The sequence below is a fragment of the Urtica dioica genome, chromosome 7 (genome assembly GCF_054948205.1).
Source record: "Urtica dioica subsp. dioica isolate 48M chromosome 7, U.dioica_male_clone48M_v1_H2, whole genome shotgun sequence".
In the NCBI taxonomy this organism is placed as follows: Eukaryota; Viridiplantae; Streptophyta; class Magnoliopsida; order Rosales; family Urticaceae; genus Urtica; species Urtica dioica.
In genome coordinates this window covers 27,784,372-27,799,470 of record NC_142762.1, presented here as the reverse complement: position 1 = coordinate 27,799,470, position 15,099 = coordinate 27,784,372, and the positions used below count along the sequence as shown (strand labels likewise).

The following is a 15,099-nucleotide window of genomic DNA, read 5'->3' as shown; positions in this document are numbered from 1 at the left end:
TAACAGCTAGAAGGGTAAAATGGTAATTTTGTATCCCCAACTAGCTGATGATATTCATGAAGGGTAAACATAGATAATATTCAGTGCATCCACTCATCACAATGTAGTTTAATTCTTGAGTAGAAAATAAATTCATTTGAACCGAGAGATTCTTAGTGTCAACTCTTTAGTGGAGTCAGTTGACATTATGCTAAACTTGGAAAGGGTTTGTGAACTTTTGAGTCCAAGTGTTTTAGCTCAAGCTTTGTTCATTTGGATCCATGAGGTCACTGTCACAAATCATATCGAGTAGGAATAGTTAAACTAGAAGCTAAGTCAAAACAAGAATGAGACAAGTTTTACGAAAATTGTCTAAAGGGTATTTTTGTCTTTTTGGACATAGGACGAAATGAATGTCAATAATTTTGTTTGACATTGTCATATGATGAAAAATGAAACTTAAACCACTCGGCCATGAAGAGATTATTGGGCCTTGAGGATTAATTTCATTTCATAGAATTTTACTTGAAAATTCTTAATGGATTTTTCTTATGTTGTCATGAACAAATGAAGAAAAATCTAGAAGCCCCTTCTAGAAGCCTCACTCATCCATACCAAAGAAAAAGAGAGATAATTTTGTGCATTAATGTATGAAGATACTTGCCAAAAGAAAAAGAGGAAACAAATTTCCTCAAGGAGGGAAAGTATTTGGGCGGCCAAGACAAGGTGAAGGCAAGCAAAAGAGGAAACAATCTTGCTTCTAGAGGGCTCATGTCACACATCCAAAATGAGAATGGAAAATAAGGATTTTTTGCTCATGAATATGTGATATTCTATAGAAAAAGAAGCTACCTTATTGAAGGTAAACCCTCTCCTATAAATAGAGCTCTCATTCCTCTCATTTTATTCATTTCACATAAGTTAGAGATTGAGAGCTTCTCCCTCTAGACATTGTGGCCGCCCTAACCTCTCTCTCTCTCTAGTTCTTTTCGTTTTTGTTTTGGCACCTAGGTCCACATTTGACCTAGTGTTTTAGCTCTTCGACTTTGAGACTTGTTCTTGAGTCGTCGTGTTTAAAAAGTGCCCACACACTAATTCCTTTCTTTCTCGAGTGATTCTTGTGATAGAAACTTTCGTGGTTGCTCGAGTTCCCGAGGAAAGAAGAGATACGAGCTACGAGGGGAGACGAACGTTTCAACCTTCCTAAGGCTTCTCAACGTTCAAGCTTCTCAAAGGTTAGTAAACATATAATGCTCATTAATAGTTTTTTTTATATGTACTTGCTCTTTGTCTAGGTTAGTAAAATCGTTTTACTTGTTTAAAAGAAAATTTTTAAATTCCGCTGCTTGCTCGAAGCGTTAAATCTTTTCTTAACCCTAGATCAATTCCAACAAGTGGAGCTTCTCAAATTGCTCCTTTATTCCTGTATGTGATTGTATTGTATTGCAGAAAAAGATTTTAGCTCTTGTTATTTTTGTTTGGAGATCTCGTCTAGCCAACTTTGTCGCTCATTAGCTATGTAATTAGGCTTCAAAAACACTAAGCCATGTTTTTGTACGATTTAAGGTGTGTTTGGAACCTGGAAATAGGAGCGAAATGATGGACTCCTCCTATGTTTCTAGGGCTTTGTGAAATTTTGGGGGTCGTCGCAGTTGTGGTTGGATTATATGGTTTTGCATGCATATTAGACCCCCAAATAAAATTTGGAGGTTATCTTACATTTTCACAATAATTAAAGCGTACTATTGGACATGATTACGTTGCACACGATCATCAAAGGGTTGTGCAAGAGTTTTACACATTTTTCAGGCATTACCAAAGACAACTTCCAACTCTACCAGAACCAAGTCCACCCTGAAACGCCCCGACAAGCAAGGGAATGCATCATGAAATGTGGTTTTTTGTACGAGGTGGTCTCCAAGATCGTTACCACATCACAACACCTCTCGAGAGACATTTGAACACGATGAGATCACGCTATACAACTCTCAATAATTCGCCTCTATGAACCAATACGACCTTAATTGCTGGCATGGTGTAGGCAACATAAAAAATATGTTCCCAATAATGTCCAAAATGGCCCGAGATATATATTCGATCACAGTTTCAACAGTTTCGTCAAAAGCCGCATTTTGTAACTCGGGTCGCATCATTGATGATCAAAGGCAGAGCTTGAAACCTAAAATGGTCGAGGCATTAGCCTTTTACAAAGATTGGTGTCAATATGAAGAACGTGCTCAAGAAACATTTGTGAATATTGATTTTGTTAATAATTTTAATGTAAACTTCTAAAACATCACCATTCATGAGTAGAATTGTAATATTTTACTTTTTTAAGTGTTTAATAAATATGCAATTCAGTAGAAGTTTAACATTTAATCCCTTTCATTTAATATTTAAAATTGGTTTTTTTTATTATTTTCTATTAATTTAACGAAAATGCAAAAGTACTAATTTTTATCAAGCTTAACAGAAGCACTGCTACTGTTAAGCATCGAAAGACAACCAATCAGGGATTAAAATCTCGCATCTCACGGTCGTACCGCACTTTTATTTTTTGGGGTATCTCATCTCGTACCGTGGTATCTCGTGGTATTTGATGAACGTTTGAGGTATCTCGTACCGTACGATATACCGCATTATGTGGGATATATCGCCCCAAAAAAGGGTATTCCGCGGGGTATTTGAACAATTTTTAATTATGATTTTGTATAAGTTTAGGATACACAGTCTATATAAATTTTAAAATAAAAATTTTCAAAATTCCAGACATGAAATTCTAAGTAGAGTACAAATCAATACACATGTAATATAAAGTTTCAAGCAAAGTCACACTAAATAAAGAAAACAAATAAATATACACATAATAGAGAGTTCTCACACAAAACAACACAAAATATAATAAGTGTACTACAAACCAAAGCATAGTAAAAAGTAGAGTTCACAGTCATTGTTGCTATTGGTAGGTAGAGTGTCGAGAGCCCTGAAATATATGAGATTGTTGGTCTTGCATCAGGCAATACTCGTACCAAGTCATCATGTGAGCATATGTAGTCATATAAGTCTCCATGTGACGATCGTAATTATACTGATCTAATGCAACAAAAGTTGCACACAAAAGCGTTCGTCTTTCCCGAAATGGGCGTACAATATTTTTCGGGCCGGATCTGAACTCATTCTTCAAGTAGTAAATCTAAACCAAGAGATCAAATATCAAAACATGTCAACATCAACAATAATGAACAACTAACAATAACGAATAATCAAGAATTAAATAAAACAAGCAAACAATAATCAATAAATTCATTACATTTACATCAAAACAACAACATCAACATTAACATTTAATTAAATAAATTACTACCATTTAAAAAAAAACCCATTTCACAACAACATCAACATTAACAACATCTAATTAAATAAATTACTACCTAAATTCGGATAAAAAAAAAACTCATTTCTAAATAAATTCAAAACAACTTCAAGATTAACAACATATAATTCAAATTACCAACTAAATTCGGAATAAAATAAAACTCATCACAATCAACATTAACAACATCATCAAATTATTCAAAATTACTACCTAAATTCGGATTATAATAAATTCATATCAACAATCCATTAAAAAAAATACTAAACAATCCATTCAAAAATTCATTCAAAATTCAACAAAAAAAAAAAATTAAATTTCAGTTTTGAACCTTACCGCGCGAGATTTGGGGATACACTGCGAGATTTGAGCAGTTTTACACCACCAACGCGCGAGATCCGGGGGTACACGGCGAGATCTGTCGAGACCTACCCAGATCTGGTCTTCTGCTGCGCGAGAAACAAAGCTTCTCTTTCTCTTCTTCTTCTGCGGAAAACATGCGGAAATGAGGGAAAAGTTAGCGAAAACTAACTTAACCCGGACGAGATTCGAGGGTATCACACATGCGATATAAGGCGCGAGATTTCGCGAGATTTGACAAAACTCGCAAGATACATCCATACCTCTCTTGCAGCTATCCCAAATACGAGATCTCGCGCGAGATTTTAAACCTTGCAACCAATAGGCAAACGATAGTATCATTTTTTGTTAGGCAACGGAAGACCCAACGGTAAGGTATCACCGTTTGATATCATAGCTCAAGTTTAAAAAAACTTTTATTTTATTACATATTTGTTAGAATGGCTTTTGTTAAATTTGTTACTCTAAGCATGGATATTTTCGTCAATTTGAAATCTATATATTCGCTCTCTCTACGTTCACTCTACCAGTTTGTTTTCCATCTCTGTCTTTCACACACACACCAACAAATACTCTCTCTCTCTCTCTCTCTCTCTCTCTCGATCTCGGAATAGTGATTCGTGTCCGATCTGAACAGGCTCTTCTTCGAAAATCTTAGCTCTTTCTTTCACTCGCTGTGGATCGAACATAATTTTTTGCTCTGCCACTCTCTTCCTTGTATCTTCAGTGTAAGTCATCTCTTCTCTTCATGTAGTTAAATTTTGTTAGATTTGCATATATATAAATCCTGTATTTTGAAGTTCCAAATGCTTATCGTAATTTCAATGATTCTCTTCCTATTATTTGATGCCTTTTCTTATTCTTATTCTTATTTTTTTTTCTTTCTTTCTCCGTTTGGTATTTCAGTTTGTTTATCGTTAAAATAAGGAAGAACAATACTTTAGCTGTTAAAGGATATTAGATCTGTATTTTCCGCATAATTGGGCTGTGAATTGTGGTATAGATATTGTAAATAAAACAATCGCAGGTTTTAACTTTTTCACCTATGTAATCTCGTACAGAATTATCGAGTGCGAAGAGAACAGCATGCGGTGGTGGCTGACACTTTCTGTTGATGTTTTTCGCAAAGTAATCTCATTGAACCTCTATTGTAGAGTCATTCTCTAACTCAATCTCCCCAACTCCACTTTAGCTTCGAAACCATTCCTAGCCCTTGTTATTGAGTCAATATCATAAATGGGGTCCAGATTCATCGTCATTGTCCCTTGCTACGTTAGGCAGATTAGCTGATTCTGCGGAAACCTCTTTCTTCTGTTTTAGAATTTCCTCAAGAGTTTCAAGCTTTCTTTTTGCTTATCAGTTCAGAAGATTCCCCTTTCTCAAACAAACCGTTCTCTCTCTCTCTCTCGTGACACTCGTAGTTTTTTTCCTGATCGCACTGGGCCGTTTTCTCTGCTCCGCTTATACAAACTCTCAGTAAATTTTCAAGTATTTTTCCGTGGAAGATCTTGTCCCTTTACATCAAATTGACGGGTTGGGAAAGTAGTTATGGTGTGCCAATCAGCGGGGCAAACAAGATTTCGAGCATTAAAACATGAAAATGGGATTAATGGGAGCGCCACCATAATTGTTAGAGTAATAGCATGCTTTCAACCTCTACAGGATTGCCAGGTTAGTCGAGAAAAATAAAGTTTATTGAAAAAAAATTAGCTGAATTTGCGATTGTGTAGCGTTGCGGTGTTCTGACTTGTGTTCTGTTGATGATTTTCAGGCTGAATATTTCCGTCACCTGCTAAAACCTGTTACGTAGATATACTGTTTTCCTTTTGCGTTGAAGTTCATTCTGAAGTGTTCAGTTGTTTTAATTGTTGGTAAGAGAAAAGTGGAAGTGTGGAAGTAATCAGCTTCTAGTTGTACATACGTATTTCTGGTACGCATTAAGTTTATACTCAATCTCGATTCTGTGACATCCCCATAGTTGTTGAAATTCTAATGTTTTACGTGATCTCGATTGTTGTTAGGTATTTGTTTTGTGTTTCTTCAAATGGGTGAAGATTACAGAGCCTGGCATCGTCAACTGAACTTAAACTTGCAAACACCCAATCAAAATTCCTTAGGCGGAACACAGCTACACTTGGGTCTGTCGGCATATTCGAAGCCGGGCACAAATGTATCGCCGATGAACAGCTTTTTGCCTGCGCTTGAGGCTCCTAATTTGATTGGAGGTCAAGCTAGCGAACCTCATGGTTGGTTTTACTGTTTGCCCCACTTCAGGCGAGCTTTGATGCCTTCTGTATCCGCCGCTCTCACAGAGAGTTATCCATTTGCTGCCTTTTGCAACAAGAGTCGCGGAGAGACCATGAAACCGGACGTAGAATGTGGTCGGCAGAAGAAATTCCTCGTTGTCGATCAATCGGCGGACCAAACGACTCTGATATTCAGTTCGGGAGTCGGCGACCCCGTTCACTGCCTCGCATCTTGGAAGAGAAATAATCCCAATGGAGGGCCGAGCATGGAAATCGCTGGATCCGATAGAGCCGCAGAGAACCTCTCGAAACCGCTCGTAACCGGAGACGCCGGGCCCGAGAGCGAGATGCACGAAGACACAGAAGAACTCGACGCCTTGCTTTACTCCGACGACGGGTATTCCACCGGGGACGAGGAAGACGACGAAGTCACGAGCACCGGTCATTCTCCGAGTACGATGACGTGTTTCGACAGGCGAGAGGATGCGGACGAAGTGGCTAGCTCCGCCGGAACCGCCGTGAAGAAGAGCAAACCGTGGTCTGTTGCGGACACGGCAAGCTCTGCGAAGCGCAAGCGGTCAGTCGAGCTCGAGGACGACGCGGAATCCAGCTGCGTCGACGAACGAGGCTCTCGAGAACTCGGCAACAACAAGAGGGTCCGGAAGGAAAAGATCCGTGAAACCGTCAGCGTGCTTCAGAAGCTGATCCCTGACGGCGAGGGAAAGGACGCGGTTGTGGTTCTCGACGAAGCAATCCAGTATTTGAAGTCCTTGAAGCTCGAAGCCCAAGCTTTCGGTTTTGATGCTTTGTTGTGAGGAATATTTCTTTCGGAAGAGGAGATGGGTTTGTTCAGTGGTTTGCACGCTTGTTTGGTGTCTTTGGACCCCCTATCTCCTATCTCCTCTCTTCTCTCTCTCTCTCTATATATAGGGTATTTCTATTTGCTTGTCATATATCATGTGTTTTGTTCATCGTGGGGCTTTTAACACTTGCTCATCTTTGTATTGTGACGCTTCAAAGCTTTGCACGGGCAAAAGAGCGATCAAGCTGGCTTCGACTTTTCCATGGCGGGCGTGGGCCCCAAGATTCTATACATCACCCATGCAAGTTTCATTTCTAAAGGAGGGAAAGAAAAAGAAAAAAAATTGCCAGGCCAGCTTTTGCTTCGCTGCTTTATTTATTTTCCTTTCTTCATTGTCCTGTTGTTGCTTAGTTTGATGGTGGTAATAAAACAGTGGAAAAATGGTATTGTATGCTTATGTGATGTAATGTATTATTTGTGTAAACTCTCGTTTTACTGGCTTGGAAACACTCTTACTGGAGAGAGAAATTTCTTGTACCCGAAAAAGACGTTTCTGTGCTCGGTGAAAAGTCGCTGTTTATGTTTGACATTATTGTTGTTGATATGGCATGCCTCTTCGCAGTGGTAGTGGTTAGTGACATTAATTTTTGGGAGAAAGGCTTTATTGCTTTTATTATGATAAAAGCTTGAAACATTGGTTTTAAATTTTAATATATAAATTGACTTTTTCGTTTTAGGTTCTTTTAATTTTTGAGTTGGCGTTGTCTTTGGCCGTATGTCTCTGTACTTACGTCGCATGACAAAGCATTTATTGAGACAGCGATGCATTTTGCCAAATCCGATACCCATACATGAAAACAAATATAAAAATATAATAGAATGTATACATATATGTATGTGATTTACACACAGATAACGTTAGGTGGGACCACATTCTGCATTATGGGTTTGGAGGAGACTGTTTCTGCATGAGACGCACGAGCAAGGGAAAGTAGTCAAAGCGTGAAGTGGAGACCCGTTGTTTCCCTTTACACATTATTCTATTTTATTTGTTGCAGGAAATATATAATTATAATAAATCTATTTTTTTGCTAAGCACATACAAGTAAAAGATAGAATTGGCGGACGAAAATGAGGATTAAAAATCAGAAATTCGATATAAAAACAATTAATGTCAATTATGAGACAAAATACTTTAAAAGAAAAATAATTAACATGAAAAAAAAATTATATGAATCAAGTCTCACGTTAGGATTGCAACCAACATTTCTAAAAGTATCTCCAATGGTTTGCAAAATTTTGATTCAAGCATCAGTGAATAGTGTTTTACAACTTCAACTCATCTCTATTTTACATAGATACATTTCATTTTCTAGACCTAAAAGTTATGAAAATATCTAAATTAGACTCACTAGTTCATAAATATCTAAAATTAGACTTTTGTACCAATATCGGACAAAAATACCCTTTCAAGGTAATATAACCATCTTCACTTCATTCCCTACTTCTTTTCATCTCTCATTCTCTCTCATTTCCTCTCGTTTCATCATTTTCGAGTATCCACTTCGTTCAATCCCGTCGAAATGGGTTAGTATGCTCATTCATTAATCTTTTATAGTTATGTTGATATAGTTTGTGTAGAAAAAAAAAGTTAGTAGATTTAGGTCAAATAACCCGGAATTTAACGTTATTTCCGATGAAATCCGATAATTTAGGATGAAATTTAAGTACTATTTCCGATGAAATTCAAGCTGAAATTCTGACAGGATCCGACCGGATCTGGCAAGATCCGACCAGATCTGGCAAGGTCCGACCGGATCTGGCAAGGTCCGACCGGATCTGGCAAGATCCGACCGGATCTGGCCAGATTCGACAGTGTCCCAAGAAAATTAAAAAATCCGGTTTTTTTATTTAATGTATTTTATGTGATATTTCTTGCAGTTTTGTTGATGGTTAACGGCACATGGGAGAGAAATGGACACTTATACGTGTTAAAAAATGCAAGAACATTTCCGCTTGAAGTTTCGAAAGAGACGACGTACACGGGGTTAGTCGACAAGGTGTACAATAGAGTCGATATAGACAGATCAAAGTATGACTTAAAGTTAGAAGTTCCATATGAAGCGGGTAATATGCCGATTGAGCATGCTTTGTTGAAGGACGATATTGATGTTAAGTATTATACGAAGTGCAAAAGTCGTAGAAAATATGCACTTTGTGTAACTTTGATATCGAAAGAAATCACAGCGTTCAGTGCAACCAAAGTAGATAAAGGAAAAAATGTTCTCAATGAAGAGTTGCCTCGTGTTGAACTCAACAAGAGACGAAAGAATTTGATAATCACCGATCGAGATGATGAAGTATACGTGCATGACAGAGATGATTATCACAACAACGAGGAAGAAGATGATGAAGAACAAAATAACAAAGTTGACGAAGATAAAAGTGACAAGGGAGAAGATGGACACAACAATGACAAAGAAACAGAATTCGAAGAGTTTGCGAATCATGAAGAATATAAAGATTTTGTTAAACATTTTACAGTACCATCAGGACACGGTGAACCATCAAAACAAGGTGAACCGTCACGTGACCCTCGTAAAGATGTTTCACACACGGATTTCGTGCGTTATTCATGGGAAGCTCTTGACTTCACAGCCGATGATGTTGTCAAAGAAGAACGTAATGAAGGTCCAACTCTGTTGTCACATTCTTCCACAGGTAATAAAAATAATGAGATCTACTTATAATATGGAAAAATGTTATGTTATATATTTTGGTAGCACAGAAGATCTATACCTTGGGAAAGAGTTTGAATCAAAGAAACAGATGAAGCAACAGATTCATGTTTTTGCTCTAAAAAATAATTTTGAGTTTAGAGTGAAATCGTCTTCGAAAAAGAGATGGTATGTCATATGCAAAAATGAGATGTGCACTTGGAAGCTGAGGGGTGTTGTGCAGTGGTCTGATATGTGGCAGATAACGTCGTATGAGAGTAGACATTCTTGCGCGCGTGTGGTTCGAACAGAAGGTCATAGAGGAGCTGCACCTTGGGTTATTGGGCACGTCTTCAAATATAAGTACAACATTAGCTCTATGGCTGGATATTCAGCGCATAACGTAAGAGAGGAAGTCAAGACAAGATGGGGTGTTGGCATATCGTACTTGAAAGCTTGGAGAACAAGGGAGAAAGCAATTTCTTACATAAGGGGTACGCCAGAAGAATCTTATCAGAAGTTACCATCTTGGTTATACATGTTGGAGCAGAAGAATCCTGGGACTCTTACGGAGTTTGTGAAAGATGGCGATAGATTCAAATACGCGTTCTTTTCTATTGGGGCGTGTCGTAGAGGGTTTAAGTCTTGTCGACCAGTCATATCATTAGACTGTGCATTTTTGAATTCAAATACGGTGGACCGTTGCTATGCGCAATTGCGATGGATGCTAATTCTCAGTTGTATCCACTTGCATTCGGGGTAGTAGATAGCGAGTGTCATGCTTCGTGGATTTGGTTTTTGAGAAAGTTGAGAGAAGCTATCGGTGAAGACGTTGAAGAGTTGGTGTTCATATCCGATCGACATGTTAGCATCATACATGGCGTCGAAGTGGTGTTCCCCGGTATCCTTCATGGAACATGCTTCCATCATCTCAAACTAAATGTCCAACATAAATTCAAGACCGATCATTGTGGTATTGAACTGTATGATGCCGCTTATGCCTTCAATAAGCGGGCTTTCGAAGCTCATTTTCGGCAATTGATGAGAAAAAATGTCGAGATGGCTAAGTATCTCGAGGAAGTCGGTTTTGATCGGTGGACAAGAGCACTTTTTCCCTGGAAAACGGTAAAACTAAAACTTTTCCCTTTGTCATTACAAGTATTTAACTATATGTGTAACGTCACTAATATGTAACTGTTTTTATAGGTATGATATAATGACAAGCAATAATGCAGAAAGCTTCAACAATAAGACGAGGAATGCTAGAACGTTTCCCATCACCACTTTGCTTGAGTTCATTAGATTCACACTTCAAACGTGGTTTTTTAATCGAGAAGAAATTGCTAGAAAATGTGATACAAGACTATCCCCGAAGTTTCAAGATAATCTCAAACATCTGAACATTAAGGCACAATACGTGAATACCTACGGACTCGGGATGTTTGAATGTAATGTTAGAGACGAGAGAGGTGACTTTGATGTGAATTTGATGAATAACACATGCACCTGTGGACTACCACAACTACTTGGAATCCCGTGCGAGCATGCCATCGCATCCGCACAACACATGAGTGTGGACATTTATTCGTTGTGCAGTCCTTTCTATTCGAAGGAGATATGGATTGAGATGTACAAGGAATCTTTATATCCTGTTGGGAATGAAGATCAGTGGAACGTTCCGGATGACATAAAAAACATGAAGGTGTTGGCACCAGTTGAAAAGAAACAAGCCGGTCGACCGAAGAAAAGTAAACAAGGAAGGCGAAGAGTTAATCGATACCCATCTCAAGGAGACAAAGTTGTTATTCATCGGAAATGTGGTAAATGTGGTGGTATGAGACATAACAGGAAGACATGCACATGGAGATAGTGAAAACTTGTTTATTTTTATTAAGTTGATCGTTATGTTTATTTTTTTAAACTTATTTTGTTGAACAATTGGCGTTTAAGTTTGAGTTGAACATGTTTGTGGTTATGTTTATGTTTATATTTTTATTTATTACTTTAAAATAATTAAATATGAATTTAATGACATGAAACTATATCATGACATGAAACTAAAGATATCCAATATATTTAAGGACATAAATAGTTTTAATGACATGAAACTAAAAATATCCAATATATTTAATGACATCAAAATAGAGATATCCAAAATATTTAATGAAATAAAACTAGAGATATCCTAATATTTAATACATATCATCGCTCTTCTAATTGGAAAAATAGGTCCGTCGACCATTTCTTCCTGAACGTCTTCATGTTCTCGCTTCGTAGTGTATCAAAACTGGCGTTGACAAGGATGTGCTCCATGTATTTGATTGCGAACATCCCACAATCACCACTAAAAGACAAAATCACAAAATGTTATACACAAATAACTCTTAAATAATTCTACATAAATTTTTTTACATACCTTGTCACACATTGTGGAACGGTATCGTCAACTAGCCATAAGAACGGTAGAAGTCGAATTTCCCCGCCATCTAGCTCTCGCTCCGCCTTCGGATGCTCGTTGAATAATCTCGACATTGCCATAACCTTTGATATCGCTTGACACCAATCCTACGTTAACATGAGAATGTAAGGAAAAAAAAAATATGATTTACTATAAACTTTAAAGTTTACTAACATCCATCATCGTTCTAAAGTTGTTGGCATGTTCTCTATTCTTCACAATGTCATTTTGGCAGTCCAAGACGGTTATGGTCCACTCTTTGAGGTCGATTCGGAACGTGAACCAATGCATCTGTCTGAAGTTGACGATTAACAAAATCTCAACGGCACAATTCCACGGCAAGACTTGAGAGTTTATGTATCCAGTCATAGGATCAAACACGATTCGTTGATCCCAGTCTACGATCTCCGCCTCTTTGCCTGTTTCGTCGGCAATCTTCTTGTACTCTTGTTCTTTCGTATAACACCCATATACATGTTGGACCCACTGGGTATCCATGATGCAGACGTCTTGATGATACCCGCCATATTGTCGTTGGCGTCTCCGTAGCATATGTATAATAGCATCAACATGTTGTCAACGTATTTGGATTAACAAATATATTTAAGTCATAATAATTAACTTTTAGATGAAAAAACATATTAAAAGTAGTTATACATACCGTGTCGTTTAGCCATTTTCCGTTCTCGAGGAGGATCTTGAAGAAATCTTCTTCCACGCTAGCGATCTTCACATAAATCTTCGGCATAAAATGACCATCAAGTTTACGCGCTTTACTCCACGTCACGACGGCTTCCCAATCTTTAAGTATTGGCTCCTTCAACTGTTTGAACGGCGACACCCGCTTATTTGTTGCATATTTCGGCCGCGTCGGGTCCGTGAAATCGGCGGAGAAAGTATCTTTTCGAATACGCTTTTGAGATGGCGTTCGTACCTTCTCTTTCGCCTTCTTCTGTGCTAGGGTCGACAACGGGAGCGTCTTATCTGATACATCGTTCCGCCGGGGACATTTTTTACTAGGTGAAGCCGGCTTCCTCGTCGTACACGAGGGATGCAAAGACGACGGCTGCGACGCCGCATGTGAAGGAGGACTAGGAGGGGCGGGAGGACTAGGTTGAGGTGGACGAGGTTTGCATGCTTGTGTAGTTGGTAACGGCCCGGGACATAAACCCGTCACGTCCGAGAAAATCATGTTTATCTTCTCGAACATGTCAAGCTGTAAGTTGATGACACAAAATACTGAATAAGAAACAACATTTTTATAGAAATGACTAATTTATATCTTTATTTATTAAAACTAACCTGAGATCGCCTCATTCTCTCTAGCATCCGACCGTTTGTACTTAGAGCTCTCAAGACGGTCGCCTGAGATCGTACCAACTGACTATGAGATTTTCCAAGTTCATTATGAGATTTTTGAAGTTGATTCTGAGTCTCGATCATATTATTCCACATTTCCTCCGTCAAAGACCACATAGGGAGATGATCGGGACGAGCGGGATGATCGGGATGAGCGGGATGATCGGGACGACCGAGAGGTGCGCGAAGTGCGGGCTGAAATGATTGAAACTAATAACTACTTCACATGATTGAAACTAATAACTAATTCACTAAAACTAGTAATTAATAAATAAAATTTACCTGACGAGGTTCTCGCGGTGTATCTGAAACATGATCATCATCATCGTCTTCATCACTCCACAAGTTCTCCTCTTCGTCCTTTTCCGCTTCTCTGAGTCCGTCGGCTTCTTTCGCGATTGACTGTACTAAATCAATCTCTTCCTCGATATTACGTGGCTCAATCACGTTTCAGCCTTCAGTCGGATAGAGCGATTGACTGAGTTGCATTTCTAGTTGCTGGAAGAACTCGCGCTCACCGGTCCTTGGTCTCAACATCTGAAGAACACAGAGCTACAAGAGAAAAAAAATTATAAATACTTAAAATTTAGATAAGTGTATAAATTATTTATAAAACATATAAATTATAAATTACCGTTTTTTTAAGGAAAACCTTCTCGACGTCCTTGCATGTCACCACTCGAACGCTTGACCACGAAAGCATCCTCGGTACTCGAACACCGATATTGTTCCCGAACTGCTGACCAATCTCCGGAATAGCCTTGAACGTCCAATATTGCACGGTGTGCAAATTCCCCGGTAAGGAATACTTCGCCTCCTTCTGAAGAATGTTCTCGTTGGCGGATTTGTCCTTTTGTTTTAGACAGTAGCGGTTCATGTCCACAGAGAGGGCGGAGAAAGTCTCTGTCCACGTGATGTTCCCCCATGGCAGAGAATAGAAGAACGGCAAGTCCTCAACCATGTAGAGATACTTGTCGTTGATGACTCTGTTGTGTTCTACTCCGAGGAGATACCCAATGACAAACACGCACAATCCGAGCTTGTACACGTCCTCCGGATCTTGACATGTCTTGAACGCGTTCGTCAAGACTTCAAACTTGGCGTTTCGCACGCCGTTCAAGTGATCGGTCACGAGCCTATCACTTCTTCGCTCGTTCTGCTCCTCCGCCGTCGGACCGTCTTCCATACTAAATCCGGTGATCAATGCGTATTCGAGTTTACCGAATCTCACGCGTTTATTTCCGATAGCGAAGTGAATCTCACCCCTTTTCGTTGACTCCACCTTTTGAAGAAGCAGAGAGTGTAAAAGTACTGAAGAGACATTTAGCGTCGTCACCTCGAAGAATTGAGCGAACGGAGTCTCTGCAATCCTTTCACAAGCTTCAACATTCCCGAACCACTATATGTGATTCGACCCGGAAAATTACGTAATATATAACAAATAATTTTAAAAAATCCACTAATAAATTATAAAAACAAAACAAATATCATTCATTCATTCTTTATAACGTAATTCGACCCGGAAAATTAATCTCACATAAAAACGCCAATTTGTCCTAAAACACGAATTATAACAAATTTAATCACGTAATATATAAAAAACAATTTAAAAAAATTAACTAATAAATTATAAAAAAAACACAACTAAATATCATTCAAAACACAACTAAATATCATTCAAAACACAACTAAATATCATTCAAAACATAACTAAAAACACAACTAAATATCATTCAAAACACAACTAAAAACACAACTAAAATCTGAAATAAAAAAAAATAAAAAAACACAACTAAAATCTGAAA

The 15,099-nt window shown here is 38.3% G+C and overlaps 1 protein-coding gene across 1 annotated transcript; it reads left to right on the top strand.

The window, feature by feature from the left end:
* Positions 1-4,243: 4,243 nt before the first annotated feature.
* On the top strand, positions 4,244-7,349 carry LOC149390641 (transcription factor bHLH145-like). The gene is made up of 4 exons (XM_089619433.1): positions 4,244-4,440; positions 4,774-5,383; positions 5,484-5,642; positions 5,734-7,349. Exon 4 carries the CDS (start codon positions 5,757-5,759, stop codon positions 6,771-6,773), a length of 1,017 nt encoding a protein of 338 aa, XP_089475559.1. The 5' UTR covers positions 4,244-4,440; positions 4,774-5,383; positions 5,484-5,642; positions 5,734-5,756; the 3' UTR covers positions 6,774-7,349.
* The last annotated feature ends 7,750 nt before the right edge of the window (positions 7,350-15,099 follow it).